Source organism: Curcuma longa, chromosome 4 (genome assembly GCF_044706935.1).
Source record: "Curcuma longa cultivar G26 ecotype Majalengka, Jawa Barat chromosome 4, ITB_CL_G26_1.1, whole genome shotgun sequence".
Lineage (NCBI taxonomy): Eukaryota > Viridiplantae > Streptophyta > Magnoliopsida > Zingiberales > Zingiberaceae > Curcuma > Curcuma longa.
This window is the reverse complement of record NC_133864.1, coordinates 19,103,167-19,119,267: the sequence shown is the minus strand read 5'-3', so window position 1 is coordinate 19,119,267 and position 16,101 is coordinate 19,103,167. Positions and strand designations below refer to the sequence as shown.

General features: G+C 38.0%; 1 protein-coding gene across 1 annotated transcript; it reads right to left on the bottom strand.

Moving 5' to 3' along the window:
- Positions 1-13,622: 13,622 nt before the first annotated feature.
- LOC141827756 (AP2-like ethylene-responsive transcription factor AIL5) lies at positions 13,623-15,633 on the bottom strand. Its single transcript, XM_074715074.1, has 7 exons — positions 15,495-15,633; positions 15,007-15,390; positions 14,856-14,864; positions 14,661-14,749; positions 14,500-14,573; positions 14,287-14,414; positions 13,623-14,176 (listed from the first exon to the last, which is right to left on the bottom strand). The coding sequence occupies exons 1-7, from the start codon at positions 15,631-15,633 to the stop codon at positions 13,623-13,625; spliced, it is 1,377 nt and encodes a 458-aa protein (XP_074571175.1).
- Between the last annotated feature and the right edge of the window lie 468 nt (positions 15,634-16,101).

The following is a 16,101-nucleotide window of genomic DNA, read 5'->3' as shown; positions in this document are numbered from 1 at the left end:
GTCTAGACGATTTCCTAAGTCACGAGTTGCATCACCATCTTCGATACTAACCGACGATCGACAACGATCGAATCAAGAGAAAAACTAATTCTAAAAAATACGCAACAACATTTGTCGTAATTATTTTTTTAGATTTTCTAACTATCACCAATAATTATATTCCCGATGTAGTTTTCGGTGGTCAACGTTTGATCGCCAACAAAGGGGGCAAAAGTCGGAACCTTTGCAACGTTGATAAAATGATTACCGGAAGCTTCACAAGCTTCCGGTGATAAACCCTAATTATAACCTGTTGGATCGATGTGGACAGGCAAGAGGGTGGTGAATTGCCCCTGTAAATAAAACTAGATCCCTTGCACAATTTTACAAGGATAAACGTTAGTTTCAATAATTAAATAAATCTAACATAAATTAAATGAAATAAACCTAGTAAGAGGCGAATACAAACAGATATACTTGGTTACAACCTAGGTGTAAAATATGAGAATTATTTTGGGATGAATTATAAATAATTTAGTCCTAATTGATAAGGATTAGGAGGTTAATTAGAGTTAATTGGGCTTAATTAAAGGGTTAATTGGGCAGTCCAATTAACTAGGCCCGATTAAGGCCAATTAGCAATTAAGGATTATTGGTAAGGATTAAGGGGTAAATTACTCACTCTAATAATTGTCATTAGAGGCTTAGAAATTGATTGGGTTTTATTAGGGTTATTGGAACCCAATTAATAGGTGTTTAACTTAGCCTTTAGCTAATTAAACCAGCCATCTAAAGTTAATTACAACCTTTGATATGGTTAAGGGTTATTGGATTCAACCCGTTAACCCCCGTTAAGAAATCCTTAAAGCACAACCTCGCGAGTTTTTCCTCTGTTCCCGACTCGTGTTCCTCTGCATCTCTTCGTCTCTCTGACCGAGCAATCGTGTTCCTTCGCAATCGTGTCGACGCCGAGGCGAATCATCGGCGACCAAGCATTCCGATCGGCGAGGTTAACGTGCTCTAAAGGTTGGTTGATCCGTTTGGGCGGCAGCGACAGACGCGACGCGATCACGATAGGGGATCGACTTTGAAGATCTTGATCGGTAAGTGATTCTTAAATGAATTTCTGAGTTGGGTGATTTTCTAGTGAAGATTTTGATCGAATTTCTGAGGGATGTTTTGGATTAGCAGATCGGAGGAAGCTTGGTGGCGATTTCTCTGAAATTGACCGTGAGCTGGAATTTGAGGAATCAAGTTTTGATCGTGGAAGAATCGGAGCTGAGCTGAGATTCTAGGGCAAGGGATCGGATCTGATCGATCTAAGGTAAGCTTGGAATTCTTCTTTCTTTGTGTGGATGATCTCGGCCCTGTTAAACTGATTTTTGTTCGATTGGATACGGGTTGGGATTGATTAGTTTGGTTGGATCCGAATGTAACACTTGGCTAGGGTTTGATCTGAATTTCCTAGTTCTGAATTCTTGGATTTTATTTAGGGTGAGTTGCTATGGATCTGCTGGATTGTCGGTTGTACTGTTCTATAGGGTAAATGGATTGGTTTTGTTCTATTGCTCTTGGTTTGATTTCTTGGAATTGATCTGTTCTTGGGTTAGGAGATTGATCTATTAGTTTCGGTTGGAGCTAGGTCTAATCCTATTGGATTTGATCTGTTTTAAAGCCATTCTTACAATTATGGATCTAATCAGGTTTTAATTAGGTTAGGTTGGGTTTATTAACCTATTGTTGGTTAGCTTGGGTCCAGTTGATTAAACATGAGGTGAGGTTAGTTGTATTAATTGGTTAATACAACTAATTAATTAATTGGTTAACTCTTGTTAATGGGATCTAATCATGGTTAGATTAGTTTAACTCCAGGTTAGGAATTTGAGGTTAAACTAACTTTAAAATTTGTGCTAGGATTTCTTTGATGAGAAACTTTATATATCATTGTATTTAGGAATGTTATTATTCTATTTGCAGGACCTTGAGTGATCGTGGGATTTCATATATACAAAGTTATATTTCTGGGAGTTCTTGTTTTGGACGTGCGGTTCATCAGGTGGGTAATTTCTGTATTTGGTTAATACAGAGCTATTTTATTTCTAGTGCACGTTCCCTTTTTCTATTATTGTTGGTTAGTACATTGATCACTTTCCTATTCCTTGTTGATTGGATACCTTTATTATACTCTTGTTTATACCATGTTTGTCCTTAATCTAGTTGATCTTATGATTATCCATATTGTTGTATGAACCTCTACTTGTCTATGTGATTTATTGTTCTTATCCTTGGTTGATACATGTGATCAATAGAGATCTATTATCTATGCATATTGTTTAGCATAGTAGATGTTGATTATCATTGCTTGATCATCACATCATGGTGCATGATGACGATTGCAAGTCACAATGTTGTGGGTCCATCTTTATGGATAGTTAGCCTATAGTGGCATGTTTTTATTAGGTAGTTATGATTCCCCTATTTCCATCACGATGATGGTGGTTGTATAGCCTGTACGCAGCCAGTCGATGTGATGGCCTTGACACCGACGAGGGGTGGTACTCGAAGAGTATGGGAGTGATACTCAGGGACGAGTATTAGTGGGCAGACATTTATCATAGGATGTACGTAGCTATAGATGACTACCTACTGTTGGGTCACCAGGCTTCTTTATTGTAGGGCTGGATGTATGACTATTTGGATATCGGGCACCCTTAGTCTCATATAGACACATGAGTACTGGAGCGAATGTAGGCAGCTGCATCATGCATATGCTTGCATTGTGTGCGTGATATATATATATTGGACCATATCTATACTGCATTTGGATGTGAATGTATACTTGACTCATACATCAGTATGACATTATCATTCATATGGATTGATGCATTTATGAGATCCATTTTAGTTTACATGCTACTAGCAGAGTTATTATTGATCACATGATGATTACTATTATTCATTTGTATACCTGTGCACTTAATTGTATACTTTGATCATGCACTGTCTATTCTGATTATCCACTGAATATCCTATACTCACCACCTAGATCCTGGGGTTTTTAGTCTCCCCAGGAATTAGATAGGAGATTACAACTGATGCTAAGGAGATCTGCTAGTCATGTCATCTCACAGCAGGAGACTTTTCACATTATCTTTGTGTGTGGATGTATTGGTTTGTATCGTTGTGGTATCTAGTGTATAGCTTGTTTTACCTTCTGTAGTTTTGAGTTTATGATTTTTTTATATCGGTAATTAGAGACTCTAGTATATTTCCTTTGTTGTGCTTATCTGTGATTTTAGAGTTGTATCCGTTTATCTGGATTTTGATGTGGTTATGTTTCCGCTTATGTAGTTTTTGATTATGTAGACTTATCGAGTTTATCGTTGATTCGTTATGTAGAGTTTGATTCTTTCAGTTATGCATGTGCTAGGATGTGTTAGTGGTCGTGTGGGTCACATTTCATTATTATTGAGTAGTTCATAAATTTATGTATTGTATTATTGATAGGTCGTATGGGCTTTTATGTAAAGTATATTTAGGGAAATTGTCATTGTTACAGGGGAGATGCTGCCGAACTTTTTCAGACGACCGTCTTGAAGGATCGTTGTAACACGCTAGAGGGGGGTGAATAGCGTGTTGTCGCTTTTTCGTTCATTCGTTTTCTATCAAAGTACTTGCAGCGGAATTAGTAAACAAAACACAGGGGACTCGCGGATTTACTTGGTTCCTAACGCTCTAGGGTTAGTACGTCCAAGGCCTATGTACGGGAGGCGCCCGTCCACTATTGGTCTCCTTTCCGAACTTTGTTCGGAGGCAAAGAAATCCGTCTTACAGTCCGTATAAACAATACAAATAATAGAAAGGAAAGCAAGATAATAATAAAAACAAACACTTGTGTAGAGCCGATCCGGAAGTCCTGAGCGTCGCGCACTCCTCCTAGAACTTCCCTGATTGCAAGCGTTTGGCCTTGTTCGCGTTCTGAACCACCACTAGACGAAGGAGATGGCTTATAGATTTGATATTCTGTTCATGCACGTTCACCTTCTTTTATATAGTGCTCAAGTTGACTTAACTACTCAAGTCGACCCCACGTAGGCTGCGATCCTCTTTCTTTGCGGGTCTGGATTAGACTTGAGCCACTCAGGTCAACTTGAGACACTTAGGTTGACTCCAATCTCAGGTTTACTTGAGTCCCATCTCAAGTAGACTTGAGTCACTTTTGACTCTAGTGTAAAGGAATCTAAAAGAGCTTCGAAACGCATCCAACCGTGCCTCGTTCTGATTCCCGAGTCAAAAGTAATGACCCGTTGAAGTTCGACTCCTCATGTGTTGCCCCTGCATCATGGTTCCTGCAAGACAAGCATGTAGACAAACAAAACAACCTAACTTTATCCTGTGGGTCTAATTTCATATTTCTATCAAAATCCTGGGTTAGTCTGACGCCTACTATTCCATTTTGGGAACGCGCCCTTATCCACTCCACTCGGGAGAAATTTTTCCAACAAGTCCTCCAGACTTGTTGGACTTCCAGCTTAACTATGGTCCCTGGCCTCCAAGACTTTTTTGCTGCGACTCGGTCCTCCAAACCAACCCAGAGTTTTGTTGTGACTCGGTCCTCCAGACCAACCTAGACTTCTGCTGTAAATCGGTCCTCCAGACCAGCTCAGACTTCACCAACCCTCTGGTCCTTCTGACCGTACCCGATTGGATTTGGTCATGCTTCCCAGTCCTCTTGACACTGCATAGACTTGCACCTGGTGCACTCAACCTGCCAAGACTTCTACTTGATCCTCCAAACTAGGACTTCCCTTTGCCTGGCCTACAATTAAAACTTTCCCTTGCCTAGCCTACAACTAGAAGTTTCCCTTGCCTAGCTTCACTCATCTGGACTTCCCTTGTCCAATTGTCCAGATCAGGACTTCCACTGCCTAGTCTAACTGACTAGGTCTTCTCGCTAGTTATCTGACTAGACTTCACTCACATCCAAACATCAAGTCCTGTTTGGAACAACCCTTGGTCAAACTGACCAGACCTAGGTGTATTGTCAAACATCGAAACTCTAGGTAATATCTAGTGCTTCTTGCACCAACAATCTCCTCCTTTTTGATGTTTGACAATTTCTTAAGTTAATATTGGTCAGGGTTTAATTATCTGGGAGAATTCTATATGATTAATTAAGTCCCTTCTCCCCCTTTTCACACATCAAAAATAATTTTAATAAGTTTAAGTTCATTCTCTCTTGCACCAACAATTATGGTAACGTCTATGGTCACAACTAAGTCTTGACAATTCTTGAAAGACCATAGCAGTTTTCATTTTTTTTTTTTGAGTGATTTTCAAATAATAGCCTTTTTCAAGGTATTCCATAATAGAATTTTCAAAATAATTTTGCAAAGTCCCCTTTTTTTCTTTCAAAAGATTTTCTCTTCAAGTTTTGAAATAATTTTGCAAAAAGAATTTTTTTAAAGTATGTTTTTCAAAATAGTTTTCAAATATTAGTTTTGAAAAGATTTTTAAAATAATTTTTCAAGACTATTTTCAAAATAGGTAGGTTTTTGAAAACTTAGTTATTATCTTTTTAATTCAGAGTCTTCTCCTGAACCAGACACGTCCTCAGGGTTGCTTTCAAAAACTTAGTTATTATCCTTTTAATTCAGAGTCAAACCCTAAGGCACACAGACAGGTTTCTTTTAATTCAGAGTCAAACCCTAAGACACACAGACAGGTTGCTTTCAAAAACTTAGTTATTATCCTTTCAAAAACTTCTTCTTCTTCCACAACTTGATTGTCAGAAGCATCATCCTACAAGGTCATAATCCTTGGATTAGTATAGCATTTGACAAGCACATTTAAAGCAGTGATGGGAACAGCAGATCATGCAACCCTTATGGTAGTAAAAACCCATGTTTTAAAATCCATACAGCCTTTATGGCAGTAAAAATGAGTTGACCATATGGCCATGGCAATAAGGATCTATAAGTTGAAACTAAACCCATGTTTGACCATATGGCCATGGCAATACAGCCCTTATGGGAACAACAGAACATTTGACAAGCACATTTAAATATCAGGACCTATAAATTGAAACTAAACCCATATTTTAAAATCCATACAACCCTTATGGCAGTAAAAATGATATATACCAGTCTAGTCAAATTGATGTTCTAAAAGCAATGTGTACTAGTGTCTGTAAATGCAGTGTGTAGTGTAGGATGATATAGACCAGTCTATCAAGCAAATACATGAACCTGTAGATAACTAGAAGGTCAAGCAAGCACTTAAATGACAGAGCAAACCTTCATAAATTCCATTTACAGCAAACCGAAGACAAGTCAAATGGTTCAATTCAGACAACTTGAAGAATTCAGAAACAACCTTCGTAAATTCCATTGCTAATGACATATCTTTCCAAATATCTTCCAATCCATCACTTTCTGGCAATATTTTTCATCTTTATTGAAGTTACAGTCGTGTGCCTTCTCTTGCAAAGTCACAGTAGAGTCCTAGAATCAAGCATCAGTCAGAGATTGTTAAAATCAGCAATTTATCTGTCAAGCAGCAATTTATATAACACATATCAATTGAAACACCAATATCTGTCAGAGATATTACATGAATGACTTCAAGTTCTTTAGTTACACTCCCATACTTGCCTCCATCCATCCTTTCCTCCTCTTTGTTGCAATCCTTATTGTTGATCTTCCTCCTCTTATTAGCCTCGAGATCCATACTAAAAGGGAAAAAAAGGTGTATTGCAGTGATAGAAATAATTTCTGGGGGAAGACAAGAGGAAAGGTTTTAGGAGGATAAACCTCTCACGCGAAGGTGCAGGATCACATCCATGAGAGTTGGGTGTCCAAAGTTTCTCCACGTTAGGGCTCCCTTCCACGTCAGGGCTACTCGACTTTAAAACCCTAGGCCAAGATGAGGGAGGACGATGAAGAAGGTGACTAAGGGATTCGCTTGATGGTCGAGCTAGTCTAGCCCGGGGAGATGATGTGGCACGAATCAGAAAGCTCCTCGTTGCGACAGCATGGGAAGCCGACACTGTTATGCATGCTAGCTGCGGAAAGAACGAGACGAGAGAAAATGTCGGACCACGTCGTCGCTCCCGTCGAGGATGAAACTAGCACAAGAGTGTTATACTGCGTCGGGATCGGAATTCAAAGAGGATAAGTTGGGCTGAGCGGCGAGAGCAGAAGAGAGGCAAGGAGAGGTGCGAGAGGGGGGAAGAGGATCGAGGCATAACTTCGAAGCATACCGTGGAGATAAGAAGCTGAAAGGTTTCTAACGGGCAAAATCTTTGAAGCAGACCGCCGAAGATCCTGGATATATAAGATATCCTACGTTTGGAAAAACTGTTGTCTTTGACCAACTAAAAAAATGCTAATAGACAATGCTTTCTTAAAAGGCGTTGTCTCTGACCCAAAAAAACTGCTAATAGACAACGCTTTCTGAAAAACGTTGTCTTTGATTTTTATAAGACAACATTTTTAGCTAAAAATGTTATTAAATAAAAAAAGACAACACTTTTGACAAAAAGTGTTGTCGTTCTGGCATTGTGTATTAGCTTTTTTCTAGTAGTGGTTATCGGAACAACGACCACTTCCTTAGACAAAGTCTTTTTAAGAAATTATGACCTTAATCAATTTCTTGAGAAACCTTGGTCTAACTAGCCTAGGATGTGGCGAGGTAGCTTCGGTCAGTTCTACTTAGCTAAGCAGACCAAGCATGGTATTTCTTACCTCACTTGACTACCCAGACCAAGCTTCCCTAATATATTATCATCTCACCCCACCCTGGTACTATATTGGCAAGTGTCAATCATTCATGCATCCTTAACTAACCGTTCTATATTAAGCAATAAATAAACATGATAACATGACATTTTATATGCATTTAAGATAAAGCAGATGCATGTTCATGGCAATTATGCATGAGTCAAACAATTCATGTAATATTTTTAATTTCTAATAATGTATCAAATTCTTGATTTGATACATTTCGTGTAGACCCTCGCGAATGTGTAAATCCACTTTGACACACTTCAAATTTTATTTTTATTGTTCCATTTGGTAATATTTTAATTTAGTTTCATAATTAAAAGTAATTTATTATAATTAGATTCATGGATTTTAAATTTTTGTTTGAGTTAAGTTATTAATTTTAATGTTTAATTTTTAAATTGAATTTGAATTTTAGTGATTATTTTTAACTTGATTTTGAATTTTAAATTTTTAATTGATTTTTAATTTTAAATTATTAATTTGATTTCAAATTTTAAATTATTAATTTGATTTTGAATTTTAAATTATTAATTTTTGAATTTTGAATTTAAGTTTTTGAATTTTAAATTTATGTTTTAGATTTGAATTAATTAATTTATAGATTTAGTTTTAGATTAAGTTATATTTATATTATTAATTTGATTAAATTATTGTTTATTATATATTTTTTATTTATATTTGACTAGTTAAAATTTATAAAATTATTTTTCTAAATTTTAGGATTTAATTTCAATTTTTTTAATTTATTAGAATTATTCAATGTTCCATAATTAAATGGTACACAATTATAGTTAATTTTATTATTTAATTTTAAATTTTTAATATTTAATTTATTAGAATTATTCAATATTTCATAATTAAAAGGTACACAATTATAGTTAATTTTATTATTTAATTTTAAATTTTTAATATTTAAATTTAAATTAGTATTTTTAAGATTATTGTAAGAATTTTTAAGATTTAATTTCAAATTTTTATTTGTTAAATTATTAATTTTAGAATTTATTTTGTTAGAGTTTGAATTTATCTTATTATTAGAATTATCTTAAATTTTTAATTTTGAATTATTAAGTAAATTAGAATTATTCAACTTATCATGATTGTTACTCATTTTATCTTGTTTAGTTAAATTATTCTTAATTTTCAGATTTAATAAATTAATTAAAATTGAACTATTTAATTTATCCTTATCTTAGTTGAATACTTTAAAGACTTGGTTTAGTTTTTTATTTATTTAAGATAAAACTAGATTAATTACATTTGAATTATTAATGGTTGAATTGATTAAATTTGGCTTAGTTAAATTATTATTTAATTCAAAAATTTTAATTGATTTGTTCAAATTAGATGAATTTTCATTGTTGATAAGTTCTAAGTTTGGGGAGAGTCCAAGAACAAAGTCATGAGGGCTTAGGCCCAAAGTGGACAATATCATACCATTGTGGAGATATTCTGATTCCATTGATACTAACAAGTGGTATCAGAGCGAGGTCGCTCTTCACCGGACTAACTGCCGGAAGAGCCATGATTCAGATCTAACCATATGGATTGAACCTTAAACAAAGGAAGTGGGTGCTCCCGTGTCTGAATCAAGAGGACCAGACACCAGGCAGAAAGTCCTAGTTGCGGTTAGGTAGGAAGTCCTAGTAGGTCGGGTGGACTGAGGGGCAGAAAGTCCTGGTGGATCGAGGATTCAGACATCAAACGAAGGCTTTCCGTTTGAGGGTGGCCTGTGGTCCTTTGTTTGAGGGAGGGATTGTTGGGTTGCAAGAGTGCAAACATAGTCCCACATCTAAACATATGGAAAAGATCATGGGTTTAAAAGGATGGAAGATATCTCCATTAGAATGATGAGATCTTTTAGGGAGAGCCCAAGAACAAAGATGAGGGCTTAAGCCCAAAGTGGATAATATCATGCCATTGTGGAGATATTTTGATTCCATTGGTACTAACATTTTATGGTATAACATTAGGTGATTTTAGTGTAGAAAGGGATAAGCGTTGTTTACTTGTTATTAGATTGTCCCATGCTAGCTTGGAATTGATATCTATTAGGCATTATTTTATTACACTCATCCATGAAGCATTTCAATGATCCCATGTCTTCCACTTCTACTTTGATTTTATTCTCTCCATTCTTTTCCTTACATACATATTAGCTTATCCCTTGCTCATATTTCCTTTACAATGTTAATAAACCTTCATGATTATGTAATATTGTGCATATGATAGTGGTAGAGATTAGAAGAGGAGCAAGCATATGGTAGTGCATAAACCATAAATAGCTTGAGAGAGCTCCATTATTGCATGATTATAAGGAAGAGCTGCCACCATTTATCTTGTGAGGTTTAATTTGTTAGTGTTAGCCCTAGAACCAATCATGAGATAATTGACTAGGAAACTTTTTGTATCATATTTTATTAATAAAGGTAAAGTTTTAGTTATTATATTTACTTCATGTTTGTGTCAAATAAATAAGTATAATAATGTCTATGGGTAGTAAGTTCTAATTTATATCATATCAATTAGTTGAATTGATAGTAAGATGATGTAGAGAATACTACTCTTAACTATTCTTAGTCAAGCATTAATATACAAGAACAATAGTAATGCATTGAGACTAGCGTGTAGGTCAATTGATGACTTGATCTCACATGTCATGGATATGAGATATCATGTTGACACATAGGTATATATTGGAGAATATATACTAAATTAATCCGCCCTGAAAAAATTTCATGGATCGTTATATGAATGTCATAAACTTTTTCATAGTGACTATTGGTATGAATAATCTTTAAACCTGAAGTCACTACGATTCACTATATAAGAAGTTGTATATTTTGATATCATCAAACGTTACCCGTAACAGGATGGACTATAAAGTCGATCATTGAATATGCAATGAATTATGCGAAAGGATGTGAGTGATGTAGATAGAATCTAACCTTCCCATATGACGAGAGTGATATCTATGGGCTTCTTGGTCGAGTAAGGACTACTAAAATGCATGATCATGCTCAAATGAGTCAATATGAGATATTGAGTTCATTTGCTTGAGTGAGTCTACTTGAGAATCAAGAAACACAAAGATTGATAAGAGGATGACACGGTCTATGTCTCATTGATTAATCTCGATATTGAGGATAGAAGGACAAATACATTATAATAGACACGGAAATGTTAGGTCGGATCTCGACTAACTTATCACTTGGTTAGCAATGATGCATTACTAGATGTCACTCATTGTTTATGTGTCTAAAGCGGTTTAGATACATTGCCAACGTTACGAAAATCTATTGAGTCACACACAAAGGACACGATATTTCGGAGATAAGTTGATTTTAGTTTGATTAAAATGTGATCCGAAATTGGATTAATTGAGTTAAACTCAAATGAATCCAATTGGATTATAGGATTAAGTCTAATCGAGTTAGACTGATTTAGATTAGACTCAACTACTTAATAATGGATAATATTCATTAAAAGATTTAATGAAACATTATTAAAGAGGAAGGCCAAGAGACATTCTATTCATTAGATGAATAAAAATGAAGAACCAAAAAAAATACCAAGAGTTTTTTATATTCATTGGGATTCATGGGCATTAAGAAGACAGGAGGTTCAAGGGGCAAAAACCCTTTGTATTCATTGGATGAATACAAAAAGGTTTCTTACAATTTTGAATGAGAGTGAGTGCTCATTATCCCTCTTCTTCCTCCTCTCCTTCTTAGCCGAAACACACAAGGTGTGTTTTTGACCATCTTATCTTGTGAACTATTCCAAGTTACTAGCACAACTAAGGTGGTTCATCTTCGAAATCAAGATCGTATTCATGTAGATACTATTAGAGTCACAGTCATTCTGATCGTGCAGAAATCCGATGAATCAAAGACTAGCGGGATACACTAAGAGCACGCAACAAAGGTATAGCTCTTAGTTAGAACTTTGTACGAATTTTTCACATAGATCATTAGAAGAGATTCTATTTTTCGCAGTGTATATTGTTATTTTTCGTATAAGAGATCCCAATAAGAACCACTAGTAGAAAAATAACCACTTAATTTAATTAGTAAAGACAATTTATATATGAGAAAAACTCTACATTCTACCTTAATTACTCTTCAATATTCAGAATGGTGAACAATTAAAGGAGGAACAACATCAAAAAAGTTAAATAAATAGTTCATTTTTCAAATACTCTAAAGAAAATACTCCCTCGAGGGGACACAGGAAGGCAACAGATAGATGTACAGACTATTGGTTTTAATAGTTTCCAAAAGGATTAAAACTTTTGGTCTTTTCTTTTAAATAAATTAAACTCGCTCTTTTGGATTGGAATGAGCTTTAAGAGTTGAATGGAAGAATTTTTTTTTTTCTTTCTTTATTTAATTTGACAAAAATATTACTTAGCTAGTAATTGGTTTAGTTTCAGATTGTCTGCAGTTTAATGAGGCAGGCAGTCAAAGAACTCCTTAAATCTCTCCTGTGTCTCTTTGGAGAGTGACAAACCATAGTGAAGCATGCATATTTACTGGTCCATTAAGAAATAATTAATATAATTATGCTATAGAGCACTAATGACTCTGACAGTAAGACATGCATGGCTCGATTATTTGACTTGGTTATAATAAAGATGTTTGACCATTTATATACATGATAGATGTGGAAGCATATGCTTATTTATTGATATATTAATTATACTTAAGTATTTATTTGGCATGAAATTATACTTTTTTTTGTCTTTCTAAACATGCGGCATAAAGAGACAGTGACAAAGAAATTATGAGGAAAATAGAACGTAAATTTTAAAATAAAAGTTAAACAAATGAATTAATGAATGCTTATGACTAGAGCTAAAGTAAAGCTTTCAAGAGTTACCTTGATTGCCCTATGCGCATGAATATCCACTGTAACTAATGTCCTACTCTTCCATGAACTCCATTTATTTCTTCGATCAATGAAGAGTTGATCGACCTCGTATCAAGATGTAGTTATTGTCGTCGTATCAACCTATCGCTTATTTAAGAAGGTTGCAAAACTCGAAGAAGACCAGCTCAAGTTGTACATTGAAGATCCATGTGACAAGTACTTAACATTTCTTCATGTCCTTATTATTAATTAAATGATAGTATTGAAGTTACTACTTGGCCATTGCTTTACTATATTTCTTAAACACACCACTCTCAAACAAAACTAGTTTTGCCAGATATCCAAGTCGAACTCGAAGAGGAATAGTCAATTTTATGCAATTGCTTTTGCCAGATACATATCAGCAAGGCAGAAAAGTTAAAGTAGAAAGCTACTTCTCTGATAGAAATCCAACATTGACTCGCCACTTTAATTTGGCCGAACAAACATGTATTGGAAAAGTTATTCTTCTTGCTTTATTTTAGTTTAAAAATATGGTAAGAAATGGTGTAATGCATATTCAAAAATATGCTAAGAAATGGTGCAACGCATGCAGTTTGAGGAAGTCACAGTATCCAGGACAGTCTCAGTCCTGTAGGGAAAAGAAGCTCCTATCTATTGCAAAGATGCAAAACAAAGGGACAGAATTAAGCAACAAAAAGCATGTTTGCATCAGATGACAATATATAGAATCATGTCAGTAAAGACAGGAGCAAAGAAAGCAAAAGAAAGAAACGAGTTTGAGCATGACAAACTTTGAATTCTCACGTTAGCTACATGGCTAGTAAAGCCTCTTGTGTCAGTCCTTCATTCCTTCCTTTGTGTAAGTATTGTCAGTTCTTCTTCATCACCACCTCTCTCTCTCACACACACACTCTCACAGACACAGACACACTGCACACACCCTAATTAACTTCAACATTAATCCTTGGTTGGATTCGCATGTCATTCCATCCCGAAGATGGCTGCCGGAAAGGCTGCCACAGTGGGCTTGGAAGAAGACGGCGGTGGCGCAATCCAATTCTCCATGTAACTGGATGCGTGATCGTAATTGTATGCGTTGCTCTCGAATTGATCTTGCTGATATTGTTGGATCGCGTCGTAGCAAGCAAGGCCGATGCCAGCCTCTTGGGGGATGGGCTTGGTGGGGTTAGCGGAAGGGTTAGGGTTTGGCGCGCTTGTGAAGTCCATCGGCAAGGCCGGGGGGAAGAGGCCAAAGCCAGGGTTGTGGTGGTGGTGGTGGAAGGCGAGAAGGGACCAATACTCGTGGTCCGGTGGCGGCTTCATCATGCTCTCGGGCGAGGAAGACTGCGGCGGAGGCGACGGCGAGTCTTGAGTCGGCTTGAAGGACGACTTGCCGGAGAGGCCGCTGATGGGAAGGTTGCTGCTGACGATGCTGTTGACGTCGTAACGGCTCATGTCGAAGTTGGTCACGGCGTTGAGGCCGCGGAACTTGATCGCCGCGATGTCGTACGCCTCCGCCGCCTCCTCCTGCGTGCCTGCACATCGTCCGTTCCGCATAAAGCCGACGAATTTACTAACCAACAAAAAAAAACAAGAAAAAAAAACAGTCGACGATCGATTGGGGACCTATTATACAAGAACTTACTAAATGTTCCGAGGTAGAGGTCCTTGTTGCCGGCCACTCTTCCGATCCTCGCCTGCCACCGCCCGTGCTGATGGTGCCTGGTGACTCCTCTGTAGATGGAGGCGCCGCGAGAAAATCCACTGCTCTTCCTGCATGCACCACCAACGACATCGACTTGAACCGGCAGTCGAATAGTACAAATGGAGGAGTCCTAATTAAATATGAAGTCTTCACCTTCGGAGGGAGGCCACGAACTCTTGCCTCGTCATGTTCTTCATCTCCTCCATTTCCCTCTCGTAGTTTGAGATCTTTATCAGCATGCAAAAATAGCCATCATCGTTAGATTAATTTACAAGAACAGAAAGAAGATCGAGTTGAATGTAATTTTTACTGACTGGGAAGTTGGTAGTGGTGGTCGGACCCCAATACTTGAGCGCTGCGAGATCGTAAGCTCTCGCGGCCTTGTCCTCCTTATCGTATCCGCCTGAAATATATATATGATTAATTTCATGTTATATCAGATTTCATTTGTTGTTGAATCTGCATCTTTGGGAAATGGAAAAGAAGGAGAGGGAAGGGGAGAATCGCACCTAAATAGACTGTCAAGTGAGGTGGAGCAGCGACGGAGACAAAAAGCAAGAGCAAAAGCAAAGACGTTAATTAGATGATATGCGAGGGAGGAGATGTAGAGTAGAGTGCGTGTATGTGCGATGTGGTTGGCGTCGGAGTTTCGTCGACTACCTTGGCGGCCCTTGCGGCTTTGGCCCTCCCGACGGCAACTGTTGTCCCACAGGTGCGCCTCGTACCGCCCCGTCCAGCGGTGCCGGGTCACGCCCCGGTAGATGGAGGTGCGCTGGCCGAAGGTGTCCGCGGCGGTCGCGGACGACGTGGATTTCCTCGCGGACTCCGCCGAGGGCGCCGAGGCGTCGACCGACTTCTCCGAGTGTATGTACCCGGCTGCTGCGATGCTTTTCAGCTCGGAGTCGTAGGGGGAGCCGACGCCGGAGCCGGAGTACCGCCCCAGCGGCGCCGCGAGGAAGTCCTCTAGTTTCGGCCCCATCGAAGCCAGCGCCACCAGCTCGGTGGCGGCGTTGGTCTCCTCGTCGGCTGCCTCCACGCCACCAGCTGTACCACAAACAAACATAGTAACATACCACCTCAACTCGCTATAATCCTATTCAAGATCGAAGCCATGCAAAGAAAACCAGAAACGAGTAGAGAAACAAAACCATGGTGCGCAGACGGAGCAGCAGCCGCGGCGGCGGAGGAGGAGAAAGCTTCGAGGAGGCTGCAGGGTTGCTGCGCCAGAGAGAAGGCCAGCCAGTTGTGCGAAGAAGCGTCCATATCGATGTCCATGTCCATGTCCATGGCTCGGGTTGTACAATCCAAGAGTCGTTCTGGGGATTCCGAGGCGGTGCTCCGCTTCAAGATCAGAAGAAGCCAAGCCAAACGGAAGCTCGACACACAAACAGATAACAAGATGAGGAGAGAAGAGAGAGAATATAATGAGGATTGCACGGGCCACGAGGACATCAGTCATCTGCATGAAGTCCTAATTAAATATCGATTACATAAATCGTATAAATAAAGCAAAAAATAAATAAAATAAAATAAAAAAGGTTGCAGGGGGCCAACTGGAAGCCTTTCACGGGCCATCCCGGCGGCCTTCTCGACCGCTTCCTGCTCTAGCACGCCTCCGCCATACGCTGTCACAGCGAAGACGCAACCTTGGCGGGTTCGGATCCAGCATCAAACTGAATCCAATAATCGATCATTGTACCGATCCGTAGGGCTGTCTGTAGATGAACCACATTCATGAGCAAATTTATATACTTA